Source organism: Paroedura picta, chromosome 16 (assembly GCF_049243985.1).
Source record: "Paroedura picta isolate Pp20150507F chromosome 16, Ppicta_v3.0, whole genome shotgun sequence".
In the NCBI taxonomy this organism is placed as follows: domain Eukaryota; kingdom Metazoa; phylum Chordata; class Lepidosauria; order Squamata; family Gekkonidae; genus Paroedura; species Paroedura picta.
Window position 1 is genome coordinate 28,817,900 of NC_135384.1, and position 25,515 is coordinate 28,843,414.

General features: G+C 48.3%; 2 protein-coding genes across 2 annotated transcripts; both read right to left on the reverse strand.

The window, feature by feature from the left end:
• Positions 1-1,548: 1,548 nt before the first annotated feature.
• LOC143826348 (uncharacterized) lies at positions 1,549-12,358 on the reverse strand. Its single transcript, XM_077315114.1, has 12 exons — positions 12,096-12,358; positions 11,662-11,734; positions 10,649-11,008; positions 9,321-9,509; positions 8,132-8,228; positions 7,453-7,583; positions 6,934-7,013; positions 5,391-5,552; positions 4,956-5,027; positions 4,239-4,382; positions 3,547-3,618; positions 1,549-2,260 (listed from the first exon to the last, which is right to left on the reverse strand). Exons 2-12 carry the CDS (start codon positions 11,676-11,678, stop codon positions 1,644-1,646), a joined length of 1,941 nt encoding a protein of 646 aa, XP_077171229.1. The 5' UTR covers positions 11,679-11,734; positions 12,096-12,358; the 3' UTR covers positions 1,549-1,643.
• Positions 12,359-13,495: 1,137 nt separating this feature from the next.
• Positions 13,496-25,499, reverse strand: LOC143825078 (uncharacterized). Its single transcript, XM_077313056.1, has 14 exons — positions 25,261-25,499; positions 24,471-24,553; positions 22,882-23,367; positions 21,687-21,917; positions 20,614-20,701; positions 20,386-20,469; positions 19,433-19,587; positions 18,515-18,745; positions 17,922-18,013; positions 17,293-17,457; positions 16,706-16,777; positions 16,200-16,343; positions 15,393-15,470; positions 13,496-14,546 (listed from the first exon to the last, which is right to left on the reverse strand). The coding sequence occupies exons 2-14, from the start codon at positions 24,497-24,499 to the stop codon at positions 14,164-14,166; spliced, it is 2,238 nt and encodes a 745-aa protein (XP_077169171.1). The 5' UTR covers positions 24,500-24,553; positions 25,261-25,499; the 3' UTR covers positions 13,496-14,163.
• Between the last annotated feature and the right edge of the window lie 16 nt (positions 25,500-25,515).

A 25,515-nucleotide genomic window follows, 5' to 3' on the forward strand; every position in this document is an offset into this window, starting at 1 on the left:
ACCCGCAGACTTAATAATATTACTAATACATTTATTAGCGTAAGTATGTACACTTATACACGCAGTTTGAATGCTATACCTGTCCCATCATGTTTGGGCCTCATATATGGTCATTTAAGCTCTTTACCCTGATAAGACTCATGAGAGATCCGTAGGGATGGGAAGAGAGGGTATCCACATTACATGTTTGTATCGGGCCCAAAGAAACAATAATAATTCTTTTATTTCATATCCCACCCTTCCCTAGTGGGTAACACCAGGGGCAAAAAAAACAACAACAACCAGGGTTGCACTTCCATGTAACTGCTGTTCATTGCATTGTCCCTGTGCAGGCCCACGAGAGAGACGGTGCATGCACAGGGCAACCACTGGAAAGTTTAGCAAGCTAGGACGGCAACAGAGTGGGAGGAGCCTCTCCCAACTGGAGCTGCTGATTTTGTTTCTGCCCAATGGTCATGGGCTCCAGGGTGGGGCTCCACACACTCCCACCAGCTCCCTCAAGCCACCACTGTGAGCTACGTAGAGAGAATCGCCCCGAAATGCTCACTCCCCCGGAGAGGAGACTCAAGGGGAACAGAACATAAGACCAAGATGGCTGCTCAAAGCGAGGCGGGGAGGGTTGCCTGCACAGGGACAACTCGATAAATAATGGCCACAGTTGAGTGCAACCCTGTTTACATCTTCTTTGCCCTGTCCAGTACGACATGAGAGGCTATAAAGCTGACATATCTGGAGGTGGGCTGAGCAGTTTACTGGAACATCCGAACCAGAATCTCCTTTCTGATATTGACGGACAGCATAGCATCCCATGGAGGTGTCAGCCAATGACCACATAGCTGCCTTACCAATCTCCCTCAAGAGCCAGCTCGGTGTAGTCGCTAGGAGTGAGGACATCTAATCTGGTGAACTGAGTTTGTTTCCCTGCTCCTCCACCTGCAGCCAGAAGAGGTGTGTACATGCCCACCTAAGGCCCATCCCTTTCCCACCCCTTCCAGGCCCATCATTGGCCATTTGGGGGGGTTGACATGACCATATACGGTCATCTCACATGATATTCAACAAATTAAAAAAATATATATATACAAAATTAATTAGCTCCCATCTATTCATGATACCCTTCCAGGGCTGTCCAGAAACCCCAGGGTTTCACAAACCCCTGGCTAAGAAAGCCTGATCTCTGGCCTGTGATGTGTTAGGTCTGGACTTGTTGGCATCTGTGGTGTGCACACTGAGATGTTTTCCATGTGCCCTACAGAGAAGATATTCTTTTATGGGTTTTAACCACTTTTGAGTTCTCAGGATAAATGGTTTCTTTCTTCTTCTTCTTTTTCTATATTTGGTTTCGCCTTTGTGGTTTTCACTTGTTTTCCAGGTTGGGCTTGTGTTTCCCATTATATTCTTTGATCTCCAGGCATCACCTGGAAAAGGTTGGCTTGAGCCCAACAGGAGAAAGCTGTTGGACGTGTCTCAGGTTTGCCCCTACCCCCATGACCCTAAAAGCAATGCTATGTGAGGGAATCTGTGGTAACAAACCTGCTAATTCCAGAAACTGCTCCCAGTCTTCCGTGGATGACAGGTGCCTTATTTATTGAAAAGCTCAACTGTGCTTTTTTTTTGGGGGTGCTGATTTTCAGGAGCTGCCTTCAGCTTCCCTGGGAGGGTTGCTCTGCCAGTGTGTCTTCTGGACCTTCCTTGTCCCCCGTTTCCAACAGAGTGGACGTTGGGACTCTGCTGTCTTCTGCAGAATACCTTTTGGGGAGTTCATTGGCAAAGGACAGCCTCTTCTTCTTTGTTTGGTTGACTTTGGGGGTGACATTCGGCCGGGGGAGCATGCAAAGAAAGTCCTCGCTGCTCTGGTTCTCTGTCTCCGCCTTCTGGACGGGGGCATCTTCGTGTTTTTTGCGGCACAGGGTGGATTCCAGCGGGAACGAAGTGTCCTGGCTCCTGTAGCCAAAGCTCATGTGGGCCCTGGGCCATTTGATAATGCCTTTCTTCTTCTTGTTCTCCTCTGCAGGACCGGGCGGGGATGCCGTGCTGGGCCTCTTCAAGTCCACAGGTTTCTGGGGCTTGTTTTGCTGCCTCTGCAGTTCCGTGAAAGCGACCGCTTCCTCAGCGCTGCAGAAGGTGGCCATGGGGATGTGGTGGACCAGCATCTGTCTGTCCGCCGAACACTTCCCTCTCCACCGGAGCTCCGAATAGCCGATGCCACTCACGTCCCCGAAAGACCTCCAGTTCAGCATCGGGTATTGGTTCAGATAAGCTGCAGGCAGAAGCAAAGAGAACCCCACCAGCAGGTCAGGCCAAGGGGGCAAAACTGTTCTGTGCCCACAATATCTTAGAGAATATGGCATCCATGTCAACTCGGCCTACAGATACTGTGGCAAATGGATGTCGTGTTTTTTTAACAAGCTGGAGATGGCAGAACGCGAATTTTAAGGACAAAGAATGTACCTGTAAATCGGAAAAGGGGATGTGCCGTCTATGGAGCAGAAAAGGAGGAAGCAGAGCCACAGAGTCTGGGGGGGGGGGGAGCTTAGCAGGGATATGGTCCCCTCCAGGCCACCTTCTGAAGCTGTTGTTTTCTTCAGGAAGCAAAGCAAGATTGGCCCTGGTCAGCTCAGAGATGAGAGACCACCAAGAAATCCAGGGTCACTACTCTTCAGACGGCCGTGGCCAGCCACCTTGGAACGTCTCTCTCTAGGAAAACGCAGCCGCAGCAGAAAGAGTCAGCCTGCTGCCCCCAAATTCCTTACCACCCCCCTGGATCCTTCCGCTGCCCCCTGGGGGGACATACTGCCCACTTTGGGAACCCCTGTTTTAAACAGATATCGCTTATGGTTGTATGTAGCTTTGCGCACCCTTGAATATTGTTACTGAATTGCCTTCTTTCTGTATCATTAATATACTCATCAATGTTTTGAATATTATCGTCGGTGATTATGTCCCTACACAGTGGGCTTTGCCTCCTCTTTTTATGTCCCAAAGGATGCATCTGTGGCAGTGAGGCCCAACAGAATAATTTGTGATATTGTTTCGTGTAGAACAGCATTCTGCGCTCCAATATTTATAAACGCTATTATTCCGGGGCTCTCCAAGTACTGGCAATTAAACCTGTCGATTGTAACTAGAATAAGAAAGGAGGGAAGCATCAAAACTGGTCCACTGACAGCAAACATTATAACCATTATTAAATCTAACGTCGGGCCCAGATTTTACATTCCTATACTGCATGGATACATTCTGACTCACAATCAAAGTTCTGATAATCTGTACATGCATGAATGCTGTTGTTTTATGGCAGGGGTAGTCAAACTGTGGCCCTCCAGATGTCCATGGACTACAATACCCAGAAGCCCCTGCCAGCGAATGCTGGCAGGGGCTTCTGGGAATTGTAGTCCATGGACATCTGGAGGGACGCAGTTTGACTACCCCTGTTTTATGGAAACCGAGCATTCATTAGGACCCCTCCTGCTTTTTCCTGATTCTCTCTGCCCTTCCTTTCATGGCGTGACCCCCCCATCTGCTCAAAGCACCTTTGTAACGTACCTGCTTTATCACAGGTGCTCTGCAGGTCTCTTGCAGCTGACAAGAAGTCTGAAATGTTTAGTTGTCCTTCCCCTGCAGCAGAAAGGAGACGCAAGTTCGGTTATCTTTAGTGAGGGCTTCCCTCTTAGGGTTGCCAGATCCAGGTTCGAAAACTGGAAGTTTGGGGATGGAGCCTGGGGAAGACCGGGGATATTTCAGTGGGTATAACACCTGGAGGTTGGCATCCCTGTTTTCTATACTTATGTGGCCATCTGCTCTGCAGGGCCTAGTTAGGAGTTCATCTTCATAATAGGAGATAAAATTGATAGGCAAGTGGAGAACGGCCTTCTCAGCTCCAGCTAGAGTTCTGCAGAACCATCTCCCCCAAGAGGTCCACTCAATGTTTAGTGTCCTCCAGAAGACTTATCAACCCACAGAGAACATGTGGAGTCCATACCAGTGATTTGAAAATGCAATGCTCGTTTAGTTTGTAACTTTCTTCATTTTGTAGAATCCACCAGTTCAAAGGTGATATGTATGTGTTTTTTATTTCTTACGTCAGTAACTTTGATGCTATTTGGAAACATCTGATAGTGGGAAAAAATTACAAATAATTACGCTAACTGAACAATAGGGAAAATAGGCCGCACTAAGCTGGCTCTCTTGATACCTTCACTCTCTTCTGGCCCGGGCTGAGGCTGGGAGGAACTCACAGGTAATCTGAATGCATCCGAGGGCCTGATCTATCATCGTGGGGCTCAGGGTGACCCCCAGGCATTCAAGCGTCGGCTCCAAATCTTCAACCACCACCAGGTCCTTCTTCAGCTTTCTGAAAACCTGACGAGCTTTCTGGAGAGCTGTGGGAAATGCAAGGACCCAGGAAGTCAACAGTCAGTGAGCAACTAAGAAATCATTAACGGTCTGGCAGGTGTAGGGCTGCCAGACCTCGAAATGCTAGAGAGAGGACATATTTCCTAGTTGACTGCTCCAAACAAGTGATCGCTAAGACAAATCTCCGTCTAAATACCGTTCACGTTTAAGCTATGCTAATTGGTACTAAGAAGGAATACACCTAACTTGAAAGAGGACCATTTCATTGGTGTTTTAAAAAGAGCCCAAAAGAGGATGGATACAGAAACACAAACACAAACGTAAACACAAAAGAGGGTATTTGGTAACCTTAATCAATTGCCACAGGCATATGGAAGGTTGCAAGAAGTCATTAGCCTAAATTTCCTAAATGGGTTAAGCCATATGGGAATGTGCTATACAAATTCAATAAAGGAGGAGGAGGAGGAGGAGGAGGAGGAGGAGGAGGAGGAGGAGGAGGAGGAGGAGACCACCAGACCAAAACTGAGGGTGGGGATTTGGGGGGGGGAGTGAAATATCATAGTGCAGTCAACTCAAAGCCTCCATCTCCTTCCTCATACCATTGGTTCCAGCGAAAGGGGTAGTGAGAGAGACAACGTTCAGGAATTCAAGGAAATTCAGGTTCCCTCGTTCTGTGTGAAGAAGAAGAGAAAAAGGTGAGTTGGGCAGAGTCGAGGTGGGGTGACAAGTCAGCCAAACATTGTACATCAGTAGCACCACCTCTGATTCAAATGGAACATTCCAATTCATATTCAAAGAGGCATTGAAAGGAATAATGGGATATAGTCACATGGCCAACCACATACGGACACATTAAAAAAAAATCCATACACTGCCAAAGAAAAATTTAAAATGAAAATATTGTATTCCAAAAAATTCTAGAGGATTTTTAGTCACCATGCACTTAAAATTACAATAAATCAAGTTTTCAGCCCCTGGCTTTCTACAGAACTGTCAAGCAGAAGTCAACGAATGTGCCAAAATTTCTCTCGCACCGTCCACAGCGACGCACTTCAGAGCTTGGTGCATGTCTGCTCTGGTCATGAGGATCCCCATAGTGTGCAGGGTTAGGAGGAGGTTGCTGACGTTGATCCTTCCTTTCTTCAGGACGCTGAAAATGGTGCAGGCCCTGAAGAGCCCTGAAGCTGTTGGAGATCCTGGAACAGAAAGATAATACCTTGGACCGCGTTTTTCTTTGTAGATTCTTCCCACCATTCAAACCCAAGCCAGAATCTGTTGTTTGTGTGTGTGGGGGGGGGGGGGGGAGGAATCACAGCGAAGAAACTGAATTTGTTCTGTTCCTTGGTTCCATCTTCAACTAAAGGAGCACGCCACCAAGAAAACAGAAGAAACTTCCTACTCAGAAAGGTAGTATTGGAGGAGAACGATGGCCACCAGGAGATGGATGGACTCCATCAGGGAAGCTGTGGCCCTCAGTTTGCAAGACCTGAGCTAGGCTGTTCATGATAACAGGACATTTTGGAGGATGTTAATTCATAGGCAAAGACAATAACGCTAGGAAAAGATGATTGTGCTAAGAAAAGCGGAAGGCAGCAGGAAAAGAGGAAGACAAAGCAGGAGGCAGATGGACTCCATCAAGGAGGCCTTGACCACCAGATGCGAGACCTGAACAAGGCTGTTAATTCATCTTATTATGATTGAATAGCCCATAAGCCATACACTTAAGCATTCAATATATATATTTTTAATACAGTAAAACAGAATTTTCCTACATCAACAACAAAACTTTGGCATACGCTGCTTTAAACGCATCTAGATCTTACAGTATCAGAAAAGATTGGCTATTTCAGGATCCTTCTCAGAAATGTCTCGCTTTCTGCTTCATATAATCATAATAATCATAATAATTTGATTTCTAGTCTGCCACCCCCCAAAATGGCTCGTGGTGGGTTACAAACATACATAAAAGCCCAGTAAAACAACCCCTAAACAACCAGAAATCTACTCAATAAAATACACAACAGTCAATACACAAGATGAACAAAAGCGGCAGAAACTCAATATAACTAAACCCAACCCACTATTACCCGTGGGGGCAGAAAAAGGGGTTGCTGACCATTAACCCACCATCAGAATAACCCGGGGGGGGGACATTAAAAAATAACATGAGGGTACTGAATGACGTTCCGTCACTTGGCAGTCATAGACAAGGCTGTTAAGGACTGGACGCTTGGGAGGTCATGAATTCACAGGGTCAGAAGCCATTTGGTGGCACTTAAACACACCCACATGCACACAATTTGGACACCATCTTTTCTACCAGTTATTGGAAACAAGCAAATTTGAGCAGCGCTAGAGCCTCGTAGGCCATGTGGCACCACACGGGCACCTCTGACAACCACAGAAACAGACAACCACATTAAGAGGATTGTGCGCATGAGCAGCAAAGTCTCAAATGACAGCAAAGCACCTCCAAAGTCAGTGCTGGTGCCTTCAGAACCGAACCAGTAAGACGGCAAGAGTGGGACAGACAGCAGAACTCTCCCATTGCTCAGCCAGGAGGACTGAATTTATTACCTTCCTGAAAAAAACCTGGGTCGGCCTCTTTTTCTTCGTCGCAGAAGGTGGTATAGAGATTATACAGAGCTTTGCTTCTCCTGCAAAGACATGGCATGGAGCTCATCAGTACGGCCGTTTGGGGCTCAGGTTTTCATCCAAAGGATGTCAGAGTTCAGACCCATTGGCTATAGGTCAAACAAGCATCTTTCCTTATTTTTCAGGCTTTGGTCCTGTTTGGGCGTGGCATATTTATTTATTAATAAAAGTATTCATTTCTCATTTCTCAGGGCTGGAGGTCTCTCAGATCTCCAGAACAAAAACTGGGTCCAGTTGATCTTAAAGGTGCCTTTTGACTCAAACTTTGTTCAGACCTACTTGGATACCCACTTGAACGGATCTCCAGGTTGCAGCAATCAGCCCCCCTGGACAGAACAGCTTCTTTGGAAAGGGGTTTTTGTGGCATGATGGAGAAATAACGAAGCACAGGGGCATCAGTCCCATTACAGACACTTGTCACTTTGCATCAGACATTCTAACCTGCCCAGGCGGCCACAGCATCTGTCATACGAGCCAGCTGTATGTTGACGGGACTTGAAGAACCCCTTGGATTCTTTCTTCTTCTGTAAGGCCATCTTGTGTTTCCGCATCCTCACATAGGGGGAAGTGAACTGTGGGGGCAGGGAGAGCAAGCAAATTCTTAGCCATATAGTCTAGTGGGATTCTGCGGAGCAGGAGACAAAAAACCCAGAAATGGACCTGTGGGAGGACACAGAGAACCAGAGAACCATAGTCTACAATCTGTAGGTTCTGTTCACTTCAACTCTAGGCATGCAGACTAATGCTTTCCTTTCAGGCTGCCTCTGAGCTTGACTGCACCTGTATATGGAGTCTCCCTTTAGTCACCATGGCTAGTAGTTTTGATGTGCTTCGCCTCCATGGAGCTGTCTAACAGCCCTTTTAAAACAAACGATGCTCATGGCCTTTACTACATCTGAATTCCACAGTCAAACCATTTAGGTCCATCTTGGGCCTATTGTTTATCCACTTCTTTTATTACGAAAGAAAGAGGGAAGTTCTCTGTTCTGCTTCCATCGTCTCATCAAAAGCACCCCAGAAAATGAAACGTGGGGTTCCTCAGAGCACAGTTTGAAAGGCATGGCTCCAGTTTCGAGGACCCTTCCCAGACCTTGACCATTTTCCCGAGATGGTCCCTCACCTCGCTCCCTTTGACGTTTGAAGAGCGCCGCTTCTGCATGAAGCCTCTCACGTAGGAGGACTTGGCAATCTTCAGGGGGCTCTGCTTGATGGTCTCTCTGTGGAAGGGGAGGAGGCAACACGTGAGGGAGCTATTTTTAGGGGACCCTGAAAAGCAGAGGGGCAGGCCCCAGAGGAGCTGATCCCAGCCCAACCAGTAACTCCCACCAGGAGACCCACCTTAAGAGTGGGTCTGTCCAGTCATAATAAAATACATGAGTAACCGGGGTGGGGTATGAGAGCCTAAAGTCCAGTCTGGACTCCCCTTTTCTGTTTTATCATTCCCATCCTCCCCCCTTTTCTTTTTGTTTCTATACCAGTCTTTCTCAACTGTTTGAACATTGAGAAACCCTTAAAACATTCTTCAAGTTTCGAGAAACCCCAGAAATGCAGAATAGGGTTGGGAAGCACTGTGGACACGCCCACCTGGGGCCCCTCCCCTTCCCACCCCTCCAGGCCCATCATGGGTCATTTGGGGAGGGGTCAACATGACCATATATGGTTATATCACCCAACAGATATTTAACACATTATTTAAAAATATTTAACACATTATTTAACTCCCACCCATTTGGGAAATCCTTCTAGGGGTGTCAAAAAACCCCGGGGTTTCATGAACCGCTGACTGAGACAGCCATGCTCTCCCCCCTACCCCGCAGGGATCACCAATGACTGACCAACCTGATGGTGGATAGAAATAGAGGGATGGGTGGGAGGTTATTAGTACTGTTTATAGTTTTATGATGGTTATATTGATGTTTGTTTTCATATTGTGATTTGCTCCAAGCCAGTTTGTGGTGAAGGATGGTATACACACAATGAATGAATGAATGAATGAATGAATGAATGAATGAATGAATGAATGAATGATAACATATGTAGTGGACTTCAACAAGGTAGAGATTGAAGGCTGGGGGAGGCCCTATAAAACAAAACTCTGTATTTCTGTTAATTGTTGTAATTTTAGCGGGGTTTTTAGGGGACTTTGTATCTTATTTTTATCTTGTAACCCGCCACAAGCTGGCTCTGTCAAGAATGGTGGAAAATAAAAATAAATAAAAATAAAAATAGCAAATAGCCCTCACTGTGTGTGAGGGGCACCAAAGAGCACGGTACAAAACAGGGAAATCCGGGGTGTGGGCTGTGCTCACTCGATGGCACTGCTGCAGCAGTCTCTGTGGAAGGAAGGCGTTTGCTTCGGGACAGGAAGGCCGGCCCGCTCAAATTTCCATTCAGTCCCATTGTTCTCCCATAAGGACAAAGGGAGCTCCTCGTATTCCAACAGTTCCGGTATCTCCGCTGAGCCTTCCCCCCAAGTCAGATCTTCAATGCCTTCGAGTCTGTCATTGGAAAAATAAACCCAGGCTCAGGATTTAGTGGGAACTTGGTGGTAAATGCTGGGCAACAGGGTCCCAATACAGCCGCCATCTTGTGATATCTTGTGGCGTCAGGAGTAAAACAAAATGGAGGCCCATGAGGGTCAGCATGAGGGAAAATCTGGAAGTTCTATATCACCCAGCCTCTAAAATGCCCCCCCCCCTAGAGACTCTCTTAACCCTCAAGGGCGTATGAAGACTAATTTCTCCTCCCCCCTTTCCTCATTTAGGTGGCCTTCTAAGGGTTGCCAATCTCCAGGTGGGATCTTTCAAAGATCTACAGACTACAGAGATCAATTATCTGGAGAAAACAGAATCTTTAGGTGCTGGACCTTATGGCATCCCCTCCCTAGGGGTGCCAAACTCCAGGTGGGACTTGGGAATCCCCTGGAATCATGACAACAAAGCAACAGAGATCAATTCCCCTGGAGAAAATGGCTGATTTGGAGGGTGGACTCCATAGCATTATCCTCCACTGGGATCCCTCCCCTGCCCGAAACCCCGCCTACTCCCAGCTCCATCCCAAAAGTCTCGAGATATTTTCCAATGTAGAGCTGGCAACCCTACCCCTCCTTCCTCCAATTCTGTCCTCAGCAGGATCTGCCCCCAAATCTTCTGCAATTTTCCACCATGAACTTGGCAGTCCGAACCACTACTCTTGGCACCCCAGTTCCTCTAAAGTATGTTTAACCCCCATCGGAACATTTTTGAGAGTTTTCCCTCTCTTTTTATTCCAGTTAATTTGCAAAGTAATATGTTCTCTTCTGCGTACCCGGGAGCCTTCTAAGTAAAGGAAGACCTCAACCACGTCTGTGGGTGGCCAAGAGAAGACCATTTACCATTCTATATAGTGACCAATTTGAAAGGGATCATTCTCAAGAAACATTGGATACAATGCCAGACTGGAAAGAGATCCCCGTTAACTCATCCAGTAATTGTGGGCTTAAAGTTCTAAGATTGTGAAAAACGAAAAGGGGGGGGGGGAGGTCCAAATGGATTTATAAGTGAACATTTGGCAGGAATCTCAGCATGCAGGTCTTGACTGTGAATGGGAAATGGATGCCTGGATAGGTCCCTATTGCCACAAAACTGTTTTCTCTTACGTATCTGAGCTAAGGAAGTCAGGGTAGGAGGACGTGCTTGGCTCAGGGGGGAGGAGGGTGGACGTGTTGCCATCTCCAAAGTCGGTGCTGGTTTTCCCCCATGAGTCAGAAACGGGAGTCACGGAGCCTTCCCTTCCTCCTGAGGCCTGTTGCTCGGACGTCTCCGGACGTCTCTGGATCCCATCTTCACTCTGCTCATTTGGATCTTGGGTTCTGCTGTCCTCATTCTGCTCAGTCAGGTCCGTCAATTGGCTGTCCTCGTACAGTTCGGCGAGGTCTGTCGATTGGCTGTCTTCATGTGGCTCTTCACTGAGGTTTTGGAGTTGGCTTTCCTCGGTCAGCTCACTGAGGTGTTGTTGGCTGTGAAAATATTCAGAATAAGTATATATCACAGACCAGAGTGAATGCAGAGTATCAGGAGTTCGAGGGACGTTGCCTTCAGTGTATAATGGGGGGAGGGAGCATGTGTCCATCAAAATAATGTTTTGAAATAGATATTTGGACTCAAGGAGATTGCTATAAAAATGCCACATTTCAATGAATTTTCAAGGGCATGACACTTAGACAATGAAATAGGAATCATAACAGTGCAGGTATAAGGACAGAGTAAATTAAGAAGAATTTGTATACAGCATCATATAGCTTTCCATAAATATGTAGCATGTCTTGCTAGAATAACAGAGTTATCAGTCCTTCGGTTCAGTTCCTGTTCACAGAAACAGAAGGGGCATAAAAATTAATTACTTCTTTTCTGTTCATAAAAACATAAGTTACGTCTTTTCACAACTGGGATATAGAAATTTTCAGCTAGGGTGTAGACATTTCACAATGTGTTAGATACTTCTTTAAAAGTTCTCAAAAATACAGTTCTTTAAATATTTTTAACAGTAGGAAAATACACTCATGACTTAAACGATACAACAGATAGGATCAGTTTAGGCATACAGTATCTGTCCAAAAATGGCTGAGTGTTTTCATGGACAGAGTAAATAAAAAACAACAACCCCAATTACCTGCCAGCTCTGTCCATTCTTCTGGGGTGGAAAGTTTTGCTCCTTCCACATTAGTGGAGATGTCACATGAAGGCTAAAATAATTTGGCGCAATAAAAAGAAGAGAGAAGCTTCAAAAATTCAGTTGCAGATTGAAAACAAGTCATTATTTCACTTCTGCTAGTAAACTGTAGCCCAGCTGTCCCACAAATAACTGCAATGTCACATCAGGTTGCAACCAAGACCATGGCAAGCCCAAAACCATGGGGTCTTCAAGCCAGCAATTGGTAGAGATAGTTTACCATTGCCTTCTTCCTTGGTGGTGTAATTGTGGCCAGCTCTGCTGAGCTCCCAGGCTCTGGCAAGACCAGGAATTCAGGCTGCTGGGCCCACAATATATTTGGCTACGTACAGTCAAACACCTTCCTTCCCAGCTCTCATCCTGTCCCAACTCACTTGTTGAAAAGCTTAGCAACCTAAGGGTGACCTCCAGGGCCCCAGCATGGAACCAGCAGGGGAATGTGCAGGTAGGAACATGTGTGTGGAGCAAGGGGAACTTCTTGAGTTACTGATGTTCCAGAAGCACCATGAAAGAGGTCTTCGGTTTGGTGCCAAGAGGGCAGTGGGAGGGGCCGAGAGAGTTTGGTGGGCAGCTCTCTGGAGATGGTCGTAGAGCCCTCCCCACGTCAGGTTCTCTCCAGCCAGGTAGATGTCTGCTTTCTCATGGGGAATTCTAGGGTGATGATGTCATAGAGTGGAAGGTGACCCACCTGGTGTAAAAACACAGCTTCAATCGGGAAGCACAAGAATACTTTAAAACAGTTTGTTGTTGACGATAGGGACTGCAACCATAGAACTATGGGTCCGGAAGGGAACATATAACACCTGTAACCCTGGGCAGATTTAAAGACAACCCATAGCACAACCTGGAGTGCTTGGATTGGAGAGGGATGGTTATCATGGTCAACCATTAAAAAAAACCCTATACATAGTTCATTTTCCTTGGGAAGCTGGCATCACAGACTTGCATAGCCCTTATTGGATTCATATTCCTTAAAAAAAATCTTGATTATTCATGGGAAAACTGGTAATATCCATATCCATTCAACAAACTGCATGAGAATGAGGGGGTGTGTTATCACTGACCTCATAAAAATAATAAAACATCTGGAGAAGCATTGATACAAGACTGGGCCAACCTTGGGGCACTGGCTAAGAGTGACAGAATCTAATCTGGAGAACCAGGTTTGATTCCCCGCTCCTCCTCCACATGCAGCCAGCTGGGTGACGTTGGGCTCGCCATAGCATTGATACTGCTCTTACAGGGCTTTCTCAGCCCCATCTACCCCCACAGGGTGTCTGTTGCAGGGAGAGAAAGGGAAGGCGATTGTAAGCCATTTTGAGACTCCTTCGGGTACTGAATACTGGTGTATAAAACCCAACTCTTCTTCTACTGATTTCCACATGAACCTGCTCATCCACTCTGGTCATAACTTCAGGCGTCTCCACCATCTGAGACGAGAATTCCCTGTGGCAGCTATGGGGCGATGGGGTGGGGAGGTTCTGAGGCCACTGCCCTCTGGGCTGAAGAATATCCATTTCTACCCTTCCTTACCCACAGATTCTTCATACCCCAACTGCCCTCGATCATATTAAGAGGGGGACACAAGCTTTAGAATAAAAATTGGTGGTGCATTGTGTGCTCCCCAAAGCTCTCTTATTCGGAAACCTGCTAGAACAAGGCTGTGCTTATTTATGAGGTAAACAGAGACCCCTGCTTCTTAGACTTTTTACTTGGCAGACAAGACAAAGATGGAGATGAACAACAAAGGCTTAAAGAAAATCAAAGCATTTAATCAGGTGTCAGAATTGTAACCAGCAAGTAATTGGGGGAAGTCAGCCTGGGAGGGATGTGGCTAAGCTGTTTATACAGCTAAATTGTATCTGTGTGCTCATTAGCGGCATCAAGTGGTGACCGGTGAGGTTGCAGTGGGAAAACCCCAAGCACATGCTCTGGGGATCCCTTTGCTTATGGTGGGATCCCACCCACTTCCTCTTTCTCCAGGAAGAGAAGCTCTGTGTGCTTTTGCTGAAGCAAGGAGCAGACTCCACTCGGCTCAGCTCTCCCCATACGCTGACGTGTGGGAGGCAGTCCTGATTACAGCTCAGTTATAGAGGCTTGCAATGTATTGCTTTTGTAACTACTCTTTAAGCTTTCGTGCTCTGCTTCAGTAAGGAGACTGAAGCAGATGAATATGATATATTATCTGTAAATAACCATCGTCCTGTGCCCCGACGTAACCTTGAAGTAGAGGAGGAATCGACCCCATCTCCTTGCATCTCCCATTTGCAACACCTGCTCTGTCCGTTAATGTGATTGGCAGAAGGGTGTGAGGGGCGAGGCAATAAGAAATACAGAAATATCAGCCGTATCAGACAGGGGGCTCATTCAGGACGTTTAACACCAATTCTATTTTTAAAACAACCCAAACAGGAAACCCAGTTGCTTCTGTCAGTTCGTTCACTAGGCTGGAATTGGACTTGTGGCGTTTTGATTCGGTGGTTCCACCGGGTTTTCCAAGGCGGAACTTCTCAAGTCAGAGCTGGGGTCCATCTGAGACGTTGCCTTCTTCACGGCTTCACCGTCTTTTGCTTCCTCTTTGGTCCTATTTGCGGGGGATGAAGAACTGGACCGCCTGAGGGCCACGTTGGACGTCCTGCTCAGCTGTTTGTTGAGAGCAGCGTCTTCCACCGACGTTGGCAGGCGGGGAAGGAGGCTCGTGGGCATGGCCGACTCCTCCTCAAAGCAGTCCCAGTATTTTCTTCTCCGTCTGTTTTCGGCGTCGACGAGGTCAGCCACATCCTGGAAAGGCCTCCTTTTGGAAACGGAGCGCTCGTTCAGGTAGGCTGCGGGCAGAAGCAGAATCACGCTGATGTAGGGCTGGGAAGGGGGGATGGGTGGATCAGAATGAGCTGGAAGGCAGCCAGTTATGAGCCAGCATGGGTATCTATGCTTTTCGTTTCAGCCTACCAAAGTCTGCATGCCACGTCTTATAGGGCAGGGGTAGCCAGACTGTGGGTCTCCAGATGTGCATGGACTACAATTCCTATGAGCCCCTGCCATGCTGGCAGGGGCTCATGGCAATTGTAGTCCATGCACATCTGGAGACCCACAGTCTGGCCACTCCTAATCTTTAACACTGGGTTGCCATCAACTTTTGCCCCAAAGACAGAGCATCGCTCCTTCCTTAATGACCCCAATGTCACTGCTGGGAGACATCAGCATGTCAAATTTATCGTTTTCTTCCTGTTTAAGGGGAGTTTGGGAGGGATTTAAGGCCAGGCAAGATGAGTCCAGAAAGTGGAGGACCCCAATTAAATGCACATCCTGTTTTCAGCAGTTCCTGATGTGTTCATAGCATGTCAAAGCTGAATTTAAAAAAATGATACTATGGAATTATCCATAGATAAGATCCTTATCCTGGATGCTTTAGGCTGGTCCTGCACTGAGTCAGGGGTCAGATTGGATGCCCTGTGTGGCCCCTTCCAAGTCTATGAATCTATGACTGAGAAATTGTAGAGCTCTTTTTTCAGGTTGGGGAATTGCTGTAATGAATATCAACCAGTGCATGGGAATAGGGATAAGGATTGTAATTGTGGCTTGTTATAATTGGGACAGAATTGGGAGAAGAATGTCGGATCTGATGACGTCTGGATTTGGGGCCAGCCCTGATGCGAGATCAATCTGCTCACCTTCTTCTTCTTCTTCAAGGATTCTCTGCAACTCTTTTACAGCCAACAGAAAATCTGAGATGTCAAACGTCCCATTCTCTACAGGACAGGGAAAGGGAGATGTATTTGTGTCGAAATGTGCGGTTAAGCAAATACACGGGCTTCCAGCACAATCAAAAATACTGGTTCTGACTACTCCCCCCCCACCCCCTGGTGTCACTAGTGGGCATTATTGGAGGGTCAAAGAAAATTGCAGGAGGAAGGGTGGAAGAGGCAGGAAAATGTGTTCTACTTCATGGGTAAATATTTTTTTTTAAGTTTTGTTTTTAATTGAAATATCCTCAAATGTTATTGTTTTACAGATGTGGTTGACAGATGTGTGCCAGTAGCTTTTTAAAAAGTATCTTTAAAAAGTATCTTAAAAAAGATTATCCGAATCTGTGTGCCAGCAGAGAAACTGGCAACGGTTGGACAGGAAGTGTTTTTTTTAAATCCCTGGCGAATCAAACCCAGACAAGCTTCAATGGGGGGTGGGAGGAGGGACCTTAGGCAGATGTTGAGTGGGTGGGCAGAAGGGATTGCCTTGCAGGACCAGCAAAATGCCGATCACCACTTTGGGGTCGGGTGGTGAATTTCCTCCAGGACAGACTGGCCAGGGATTGCAGGAGGATCATCTGGGCCAGGAATTGGAGTCACGGTGGGTGGTCAGGTCTTTGTGAATTCCTCACAGGCTTGGGTCAGCCAAATGTTTCTGTCCAGTGCCCTGCCCCCTCTTCTCTACGCTGGACCATGCAACTGTAGCAGGCACTGAGAGTGGCTGAGACTTACTGTTGACTTTGGTTTGCCCCAGAGCTTGTTGAATAGTCTCTGGGCTCAGAGTGACCCCCAGGTACTGCAGGATCGGCTCCAGTTCTTTAGCAGTCACCGTCCCCTTCTTCATCTTCCGGAAAGCTCGGAGAGTATCCTGGAAAGCTGCAGGACATGCAGGGGAGAGGGAGAGACACTGATAATTAAGTCCCAGATGACTGATCGTTCCTAAAATTTCTGGAAAGGAATGCATGAAGCTGCCCTCGGCTGAGTCTGACCTCTCAAGGCTCGTCTACCGGACTCTGACTGGCAGCAGCTCTCCAGGGCTTAGCTTCCCCCCCTCCCCCCTAGCATGCTATATGTTCGCTTGGAATCAGAATGAGGTGCACCAGAAAACCTAGTTTAAAAACTGGTGAGAGCTCCAAACACGGAACTCCCAGAGCATATCTGGTCTGGGCCCATAAGACAACAGCTGTGTGAAGACAGTGGCGCTCTCATGTGTGTGAAGACAGTGGCTTGCCTCTTACCCTCTGTTTCTGCAAAAGGAGAGGCTGTTTTCACAGCCTCCAGGAATTCACAGAAGTTCAGGCTTTCATGTTCTGCAAAAGAGAAGAGCACGGGAAATGAGTGGGACGCCTGAATTACCTTTTATGAAATTGGATCTGCCACAGGATTTGAAGTCAGACTGTCTCTATGTTTTAAATACTCCCCGACATTTTAACAATAGGATTTTTAGAACTAAAATATCTTCTTTGCTTCCCCGCCCCCTTCCTGGCTCTAGTCCAGCCTTTCTTAACATTTTTACCCTTGAAAAAAACCGAGAAACATTATCCAGGCTTTGAGAAACCACAAAAATGGCGCCATCAGGCAGAATATGGTTGGGAAGCAGAGCTGTGGACACGCCCACCTGAGGCCCCTCCCCTCCCCACCCCTCTAGTCCCATCATTGGCTACTATTGCACGAGGGGGCGGGTCAACATCATCCTATATGGTCATATCAACTGAGTCAGGGCTGTTAAGAAACCCCATGGTTTCACAAAACCATGGTTGAGAAAGACTGCTCTACTCAGAGAGGGGAGAGAGATGGCAGGGACCAAAAGAGGATGAACACGCACGATCCACGTTGACGAGGCGAAGAATATAATGCATCTCCTCGCTCGTTACCAGGACGCCCAAGGTGTGCAGGGCCAGGAGGAGGTTGTTCACGTGAATCCTGCCATATCTGACCATGCTGAAAACCGAGCAGGCCCTGTAGAGCCCGGAACAGGAGTACAGAGACTCTGGAAAGCAAGGATCGACAACGCAGAAGAATCAAACAGCCTGGCAAAAGAATAACAGCACAAACGGGTCTCCTTTGGCCCCCCTCTCACAGACCCTGTGTTCTTTGAAAGGACAATCCTATAGTGACAGAAGAGCAAATTCACAGCTGTAACGTAGAGGGGCGGAATTCTCCAGCCAATAGCCCAAATCTGAGCATGCCGCTGTTCTGAGCAAGCAGAATAGTCTTTCAGGCCCTCTCTTTCTCAAGCCAGCTTGGTGTAGAGGTCAAGAGCAGCTTCCTCTTATCTGGAGAGCCAGAATTGAGCCCCTGCTCCTCCCCCTGCAGCCAGCTGGGTGTGAGGTTTCTGCAGATTGCCCCAATAACGAATCCTTGACTTAATGCAAAGGATGGATTTATTGGAAGCGATGCAAGCAAGCCCGAATCAATACATTGCCGAGACTGGCTTGCAATGCAGTGAGTTACCTTCCCAGTGAGTCTCCTGAACATTGCTCTCCGCAGTTTCATCAAAGTGGTCACAGAAGGTTAGGTAAAGATTACAGATGATTTTCTGCTTCCTGTGAAGACAGACGGAGAAAGCCGGTTATGATTTTCCCCCTCCTTTTGCTTTAGGGGTTGGATATTGATTGCACGATTAAAAAACTGAAGTTCTCCAGCTCTTGGGCAGGAAGCTTAAAAAGTCAATCTTTAAAGAGTCACAGGGGAGGTCTAGGGATTCACTGGAATTATAGCTCCTCTCCAGACTATAGGGCTCAGTTCCCCTGGAGGAAAGGGCTGCTTGGGAGGGGGACTCTGTGGCCTTGGACCCCACTGAGGGTCAGGGATGCCAGCCTCCAGGTGGGGCCTGGGGATCCCCTGGAATTGCAGCTCCTCTCCAGACTGCAGAGATCAGTTCCCCTGGAGGAAAGGGCTGCTTGGGAGGGGGGACTCTGTGGCCTTGGACCCCACTAAGGGTCAGGGATGCCAGCCTCCTGGGAATTTGCTCCTCTCTCCCAACCCTGCCCTCCTACCCCATTTTGCAAGCGGGGTTAATCTTGCCTCCGTCTGAAACCACTTACTTTCTGGAACATAAACTCAGGTTCAGCCTGTGTTTGCTGGGTGAAGTCGAGGACATTTTGACCCGCAGCGGCATGCTTTTTGAGCTCTTCACACGCAGTGGCCTGCCTCTCGAACTTTTCACCCCCAAGGGCCTGGGTCTGATTTTGGAACTTTTCGCCCCCAAGGGTCTGGGTCTGATTTTGGAACTTTTCACCTGCAGCGATGGCCTCTTTGCTCTCGCAGGAGGTGACCTGCAGATCAGTCAGGGACAGTAAGTCTTAGCCGGATGACCAGAAGAGGGCCCAACTAGGGCCTGAAATAACTGTTAGATGACCATTTCTCCCCACCCCAGCCTTTCTCCGAAGACCACCAGACCATGTACACAGGAATCTATACGTTGGGTGTTTTTTGGAGGTGGGTTCTCAGGTCAGCTCTGCCTCTTATAACATCATGTTCACAGGGTCCCAGGGAACTGAGTCAGTACAAGAGAGAGCAATGGGTTCAAGGTCACATTGTGACAATGTAGGGATTCTTTCTTAGCCTTACCCCAACCAGTTAAGCAGGTCATGCTGGGAGAGGGTGCCCAGCCCGAGATATTAGAATCATAGAGTTGGAAGGGACCTCCTGGGCCAGCTAGTCCAACCCCCTGCACTATGCAGGCCACTCACAAGCCTATTGTTCATCCACTGTCACCTGCCACCTCCTTGGTGGGCGATTTTGTACCTTGGCACAGGGACTTTCAGCACATTCCTGAGAAAACCTGACCAGGCCACAGAGCCGAAGTTTAGCTGTCAACGGGCAAGGAAGATCCGCTCTAAACCTGGGACTCTTCCGACTCAAGTACGGGAAGCTGACGTGTGGATGAGTGAATCACGAGAGAATTCAACAGACAGGCTGAGGGAGGGAGAGGCTTTTGCAGTATCCTCGGGGATCCTGACCTGCTACGTTGTCTGCTAAGAGTTTGTTGCCTGTTTTGCAAGCTGGTCACACGGGGAGGGGCCCTGGCCAACGTCATGGGACTCATCTCTTCCTTTCTCTTCTTCTTTATCAAAGGAGGTGGTCTCCGTAGCAGCTTCTCAAAGGAGGGGGAAATCTGGTGGGAGAAGAGACAACCGCATCGTGCAGGGACACCAGACTCCAGGTGGGATCCCCTGGAATTATAGCTTGGCTGCAGACTAAAGAGATCTCTTTAGAGAAAGGGGCTGCTCTGGAGGGTGGACTCTCTAGCATGAGTCTCCACTGAGGTCCCTCCCTGCCCCAATTCCTGACCATTTCTGGTTCCACTCCAAAGGTCTCCAGGTATTCCCCAACCCAAATTTATTGAGCATCCTATAGGAATTTGAAAAAGGCCTGCCATCCTGCTAAAATAGCAGCAGCAAGAGAAATGCCCGTCTCTACAACTAAGGCACCTTGGGCTTTACTGAGCCCAAAATCTTATATTTTGTCACAAGGATGTGTAGCCTGTGTGAATTTTAAATATCAAAATAATGATAAGCACTGACTTGGATAGAAGAAAAATATCCCCCAAATGGGATGCCTCCCCAAGAAAAAATTATAATAGCGATAGTGTCTCAAAACACCCATAACAATAAAATTCTGCCCATCAAATCAGCCGATAGGGATGGGGGGTGGGGGTAGGACTCACTGGGACTGGGAAGAGAAGCAGGAAGCAAACGTAACTTTTCTATGTCACCCTTTGCTACAATGATGTCTCTCTGGTTTGTGGGCAAAACTTCTATGGTAGAATTAGCTTCTTACCATAGAGTTCTGCCCAAACTACAGAGCAACGTCCCACGATGTGCCTACATCACTAGGGACCACCAGCCTCCCCTGGCTGCAGATTGACAGTACAGACTCATGAAATCTCAGCGAAAGAAACGTTGAATCTCACCTGAGTTCCTTTATTAGCAGATGGCGGTTTGGGCTTGGGGGGCAGGACTCTCTTTGGAAACATTTGCACCCTCCCCGGGAATATCTAAAACAAAAAGAAGATTGGTTTTCTGGAAAATATGAGAAGGAAAACAGAGATGAGAACAGATGTATAGATGCTAAACTAATATATTGAAAGTATCAAATACGGAAGACCCACATGACCTTTGCAAACATCTTGGTTCCTCACCTGAGTTGATTTATCGACCATTTGGGGCTTGGGTTTTGTGCGAAGACTTGGCAGGGCAGACGCTGGGGGCCTCCACGTGTACGTTGTCCTGCAGGACAAGGGGAAAGGTTATGGTCTGTCGCTCATTCACCATCAAATGATGCCCTTTGGCGCTTGAACTCGGAACAGAGTGGCGACGACCAACTTTGTACAAAAAGCAATTGTCTTTCCTCACTTCTAGCTGGAAGAAGGTCACAATCTGAGCCTAGCTCCAGACACTATAAGACAGATTCAAGAGAGGCCAGTTCCTTACAGCAAGGATGGTGAAGGTCTCCCGGAACACTTGTCCAATGTGTGCACACAGGGTCATGGCTGCACCTAGGGTCATGGCCACAAGCCCTGCATGTTCACGTTCAGATACTGCTCCAGCTAGGTGAGATCCACCTTCTGGGATCCTGAGCAAGAATCCTGGAAGAATTCTGACCGTCCTGGATACTGCAGCCCTTCTCGGTTCGGAGCTGGATTACAAATGAACCCGAATCAGCAGAGATAGGATAGGAACTTCCTGATGATTTTCAGATTATCTCCATTGGCTCAACAGGAGACTCCCTGCTTCTTGAGCCCACTTCCTCGCCACAGAACAGCAGCTGGACAGAAGAATGGCCTCAGCTAGGGCAGGTAGTTAGCTCCGTCTGTCTGCCTATACACGGTTGCTTCTCTTCCAAATAAAAATATTTTATTCTTCATGCAGCCTGGTGCTGCACCATGTCTGCGTACTGAAACTCTTCCCAGCCATGCAGGTCATGGTAACAAAGTGGCACAAGATATAGTACAGCCCAAAGGAAGAGGACGGAAGGACACCCAGCAGGGCCCCAACACCAAGCATCATCAAGCACAAAGGGTTGACGGGTTCCCAACGTCAAGGTGGAGCCTGCAGAAGGCCCAGCATCACAGCTCATCTCCAGACTACAGAGATCAGTCACCCCGGAGGAAATAGCAGCACACCCCCTCACATTCAGACCCCAGCCCCAAATACACAGGGAATTCCTAGCCCAGAGTATTTGCATCCCCAATGGCCAGCTGCTCCCACTTACGCGGCCTTAACCGAGCTACGGCCACAGGAACGGCAGCACGAACCGGGCCTTTCCTCCACCAGGGCTTTTTTTGTCGACTTGCGTGATGTGCCAGTCGCGAAGATCCGAGAGGGCGACCCCTTCTTCTCCAGGGGGCGTGGCTCAGGTCCCCCCACGATGCTTGCGACTGGGATCGGAGCGCGGAGAGCTTGGGGTGGCTGCTCTGGAGCCGGCTCTGGCAGCTTTTGAGCACTGCGGGGCAGGAGAGAAGGAAGGAATAAGCCCAGCCACAAACCCAATCTAACTCTGCCTCTGGAGCTGCCATCGTCCGGGAGGGAACAAAAGTCTAGTCCAGTGTAGTCTTTTAAAGCTCAGCTCTATTGGCACAAGATGAAAGGAAGGAATTGGATTTCCGCAAAATAGGCCTTTTTACTGGAAACTATTCAAAGCTCATTTTGGAAGGTCCCACTGGTCTGACTCTATTTCAAAAGCCTTTGTGTCAGAATAAATTTTTGTTACAATTAATATCCCCCCCCCCATTTTTGCATTCTCACGGGATTTTCTCGAGCTCTGATCACCGTGTGGCCCTTCTCCTTGGCTTGGCCTCCAGGAGGAGCCTGGCGATCTCCCCGATATTACAACTGATCCTCAGACACCGAGATCAGCTCCCCTGGAGAAAATGGGGGCTTTGGGGGTGTACTTTATTATGGCATAGAGCCCACTTGAGGTTCCGTAGCCCCCCAAGCTCTGCCCTCTCCCAACACCCAAAATCTGCAAGTGTTTCCCAATTGAGAGGTGGTGGCCAAAGGCCAGCTCCATGTTGGGAAATCCCTAGAGATTTGGGGGTGGAGATTTGGGAGGCCAGAGTTTTTTGGGGAAAGGAAGGGCCGTAGAGGGGCCTAATCAGAGAGCACCCCCTACAAAGCCGCCACTTTCTCCAGAAGAACGAATCTCTATTGTCTAAAGCAGGGGTAGTCAACCTGTGGTCCTCCAGATGTTCATGGACTACAATTCCCATGAGCCCCTGCCAGCTGGCAGGGGCTCATGGGAATTGTAGTCCATGAACATCTGGAGGACCACAGGTTGACTACCTGTGGTCTAAAGATCTGTTGTAATACTGGGAGGCCCTCAAGCCCTGGGAGGCCTTCACTGAAGGCCCCCAATAGGGAAGGGAAGCTTGCCCTGATAGAGTCAAGTGTGTAAAAGAATTGCTTACTGGTCCACACTGGGCTTCAGGACAATGGTGTCATCTGTTGTGGAAGGCGGTGGAGACTCCTTGTCCAGCAATGTTTCCTGTGGTGCATCTCCTGGTGCCTCGGCCTCACTTTTCAGATCTTCAGCTGCACTGTCCAGGGCAACCTGATCTAGGTCTGGCCTTTGGCTGTCCTCATGCGGCTGGTTTGAGTCTTGAGGTCTCTGGACAACGTGGTCCTCAGCGGGATGATCTTGGGGCTCGCCGTCTTTGGCCTGTTCACTCAGGTGCGGGGGTCTGCTTTCTTTAGGCGGCTCAATTACGATGTGTGGCTTGCTGAACTTGACTGATGGGGAACCAAGTGCGTGGTCCTTGGTCTCTTCGTCTAGAGTTTGGGACCTGCGTTCTTCAGAGTGCTTGACTTTGGGACGGGACTCGTTGGGCTTGACTTCCTCGCTGAGGCCTAGGGGCGTTTCGGCTGCAGCTGGCTCGTTTAGAGTTTCCTGTGGGCTGTGCGGGAGAGAACAAAATGGGCAAATGAGGAAATCAGAACACGAAACACCACAGCACAAGCGGCCCATCAGGAGGGCTATGGACAGGGCTCAAACAGCCACTGACATTTTTTGGCCTAAGAATTATCGTGTGTGTGTGTTTGTGTGTGTGTGTGTGGTTATTATTTCAGTTTGTATAATACCTCTCTCCATGAACAGGCTTGGGGCGGTTTTCAACAGCAAAATAAAACAATCAATAAAACAACTAAAAACAGCATCAAATCACTGAAATTCAACTGAAGCCAAGCTTATTGGTACGATCACAGGCCAGGATGTGGATAAAACTTTTAGGCAATCTAAAAAATAAAATATTTATAATGAAATTAGCAAACAGGATGTGGCAATGGCGGTTGTGAGTGTTTTATATCTTTCTGGCGGACTTGGGTCACGTGGGCGCAGAATTTCGCCATCTGGAATGAAACAGGAAGCTTTCCATGCTCTCTGATAGCTCCATCAGGGCCCTGCTCTTGGACGGCAGCTTGTTCCACTCGGCTGGGGCCAGGGCTGCTTCCAAGCATCTGGCAAAGTCATCTGGGGGTGATTCTGGGCAGCCATCCATCAGGAGGTAGAGCTAGATGTCATCTACATATTGATGACACACAAGCCTGAACCCCTGGGTCAGCTGGGCACAAGGGCACATAAAGATGTTGAACAACATTGGGGAGAGAATTGAACCTTGTGGCACCCCCCACAATGGAGATGATGTGGGCGTGATTTTGTCTCCCCAACAGTAACTCTCTGCTTGTGACCCTGAAGGAAGGAGATCTGCCATTGTAGGACTGTCCCCGGTATCCCAGGGTCGGCGAGGTAGCAAGCTATGAGCTCATGATCAACTATGTCAAATACTGCCATGAGATCTGGCACCATGAGCAGCACCGACCCACCCCTGTCCAGCTGTCTCTGGAGGTCATCCATCAGCTGACCAGAACCGTTTCCTCCCCACGGCCAGGCCAAAAGCCAGACTGGGATGGGTCCATGTGTGAAGCTTCCTCTAGGTATGCTAGCAGCTGGTTGCTCTCCGAGAAGCTATTCTGGGAGTGCTCTGGCCAGACAACACCGTACCTGTCAGGGCTGCTGGGGGGATTCTCCATCTTCTCGGAAATCAGGTTTTGTTCTTCCTGCACGAGCAGAGATGTCAACCAAATCTGGGGGAGAAAAATCGAAGGTCACGAGAAAAGTTTAAGGTCTAAGATTCAAGGTCTCGGCTGGAAATGGGGGAAATTATTCACTTGTGTTAACAGCCCGTCCAGACCTAGCCCAGGTAGGATTGCCAGGTCTAGGTCTGGAGACTGTGGGGGTGGAGCTGTGAGTGGGTGGGATTTGGGGCAGGGGGGGACCTTAATGGAGTATGGAGTCCACCCTCCAAAGCATCCACTTTCTCCAGGGGGACTGATCTCCGGATACCCTGTTGTAATTCCAGATCTATAATCATAATCATAGAATCATAGAGTTGGAAGGGGCCATACAGGCCATCTAGTCCAACCCCCTGCTCAACGCAGGATCAGCCCAGAGCATCCTAAAGCATCCAAGAAAAGTGTGCATCCAACCTTTGCTTGAAGACTGCCAGTGAGGGGGAGCTCCCCACCTCCTTAGGCAGCCTATTCCACTGCTGAACTACTCTGACTGTGAATTTTTTCCCCCTGATATCTAGCCTATATCGTTGTACTTGTAGTTTAAACCCATTACTGCGTGTCCTCTCCTCTGTATCTCCATGCCTTACCTAGATGTTGGCAACCCTCAATGGCCAAAATTTAACCCTTTGTACAGTATTAAACCCCCAACCCACAAAGGAGCAGTTGTGAACCGCAGTTTATCAGTACTTTCTAAAGGTCTCTTTTCTCCTGTGACTTACTTGCTAAGGAGACTGGGTAACCCCTCCGGTGACATCGGAAGATCCAGAAGGAAAAGGACAGGCAAGAGAGGCAGGACAACTAGGACCCTGAACACAAACTAGGGACTTTATCCAGGACCCCCATTGCCCCAAGGACCACCAAGACCGGTCCCAGCAGGGGGAGAGCTCCAAGGATCCGGGCCAAGCTCTTTGACCCCAGGCTGCCTCTCCCACCACCACTTGGATGCTCACAGGTTCTTGAGAGGTTCCGGCTTG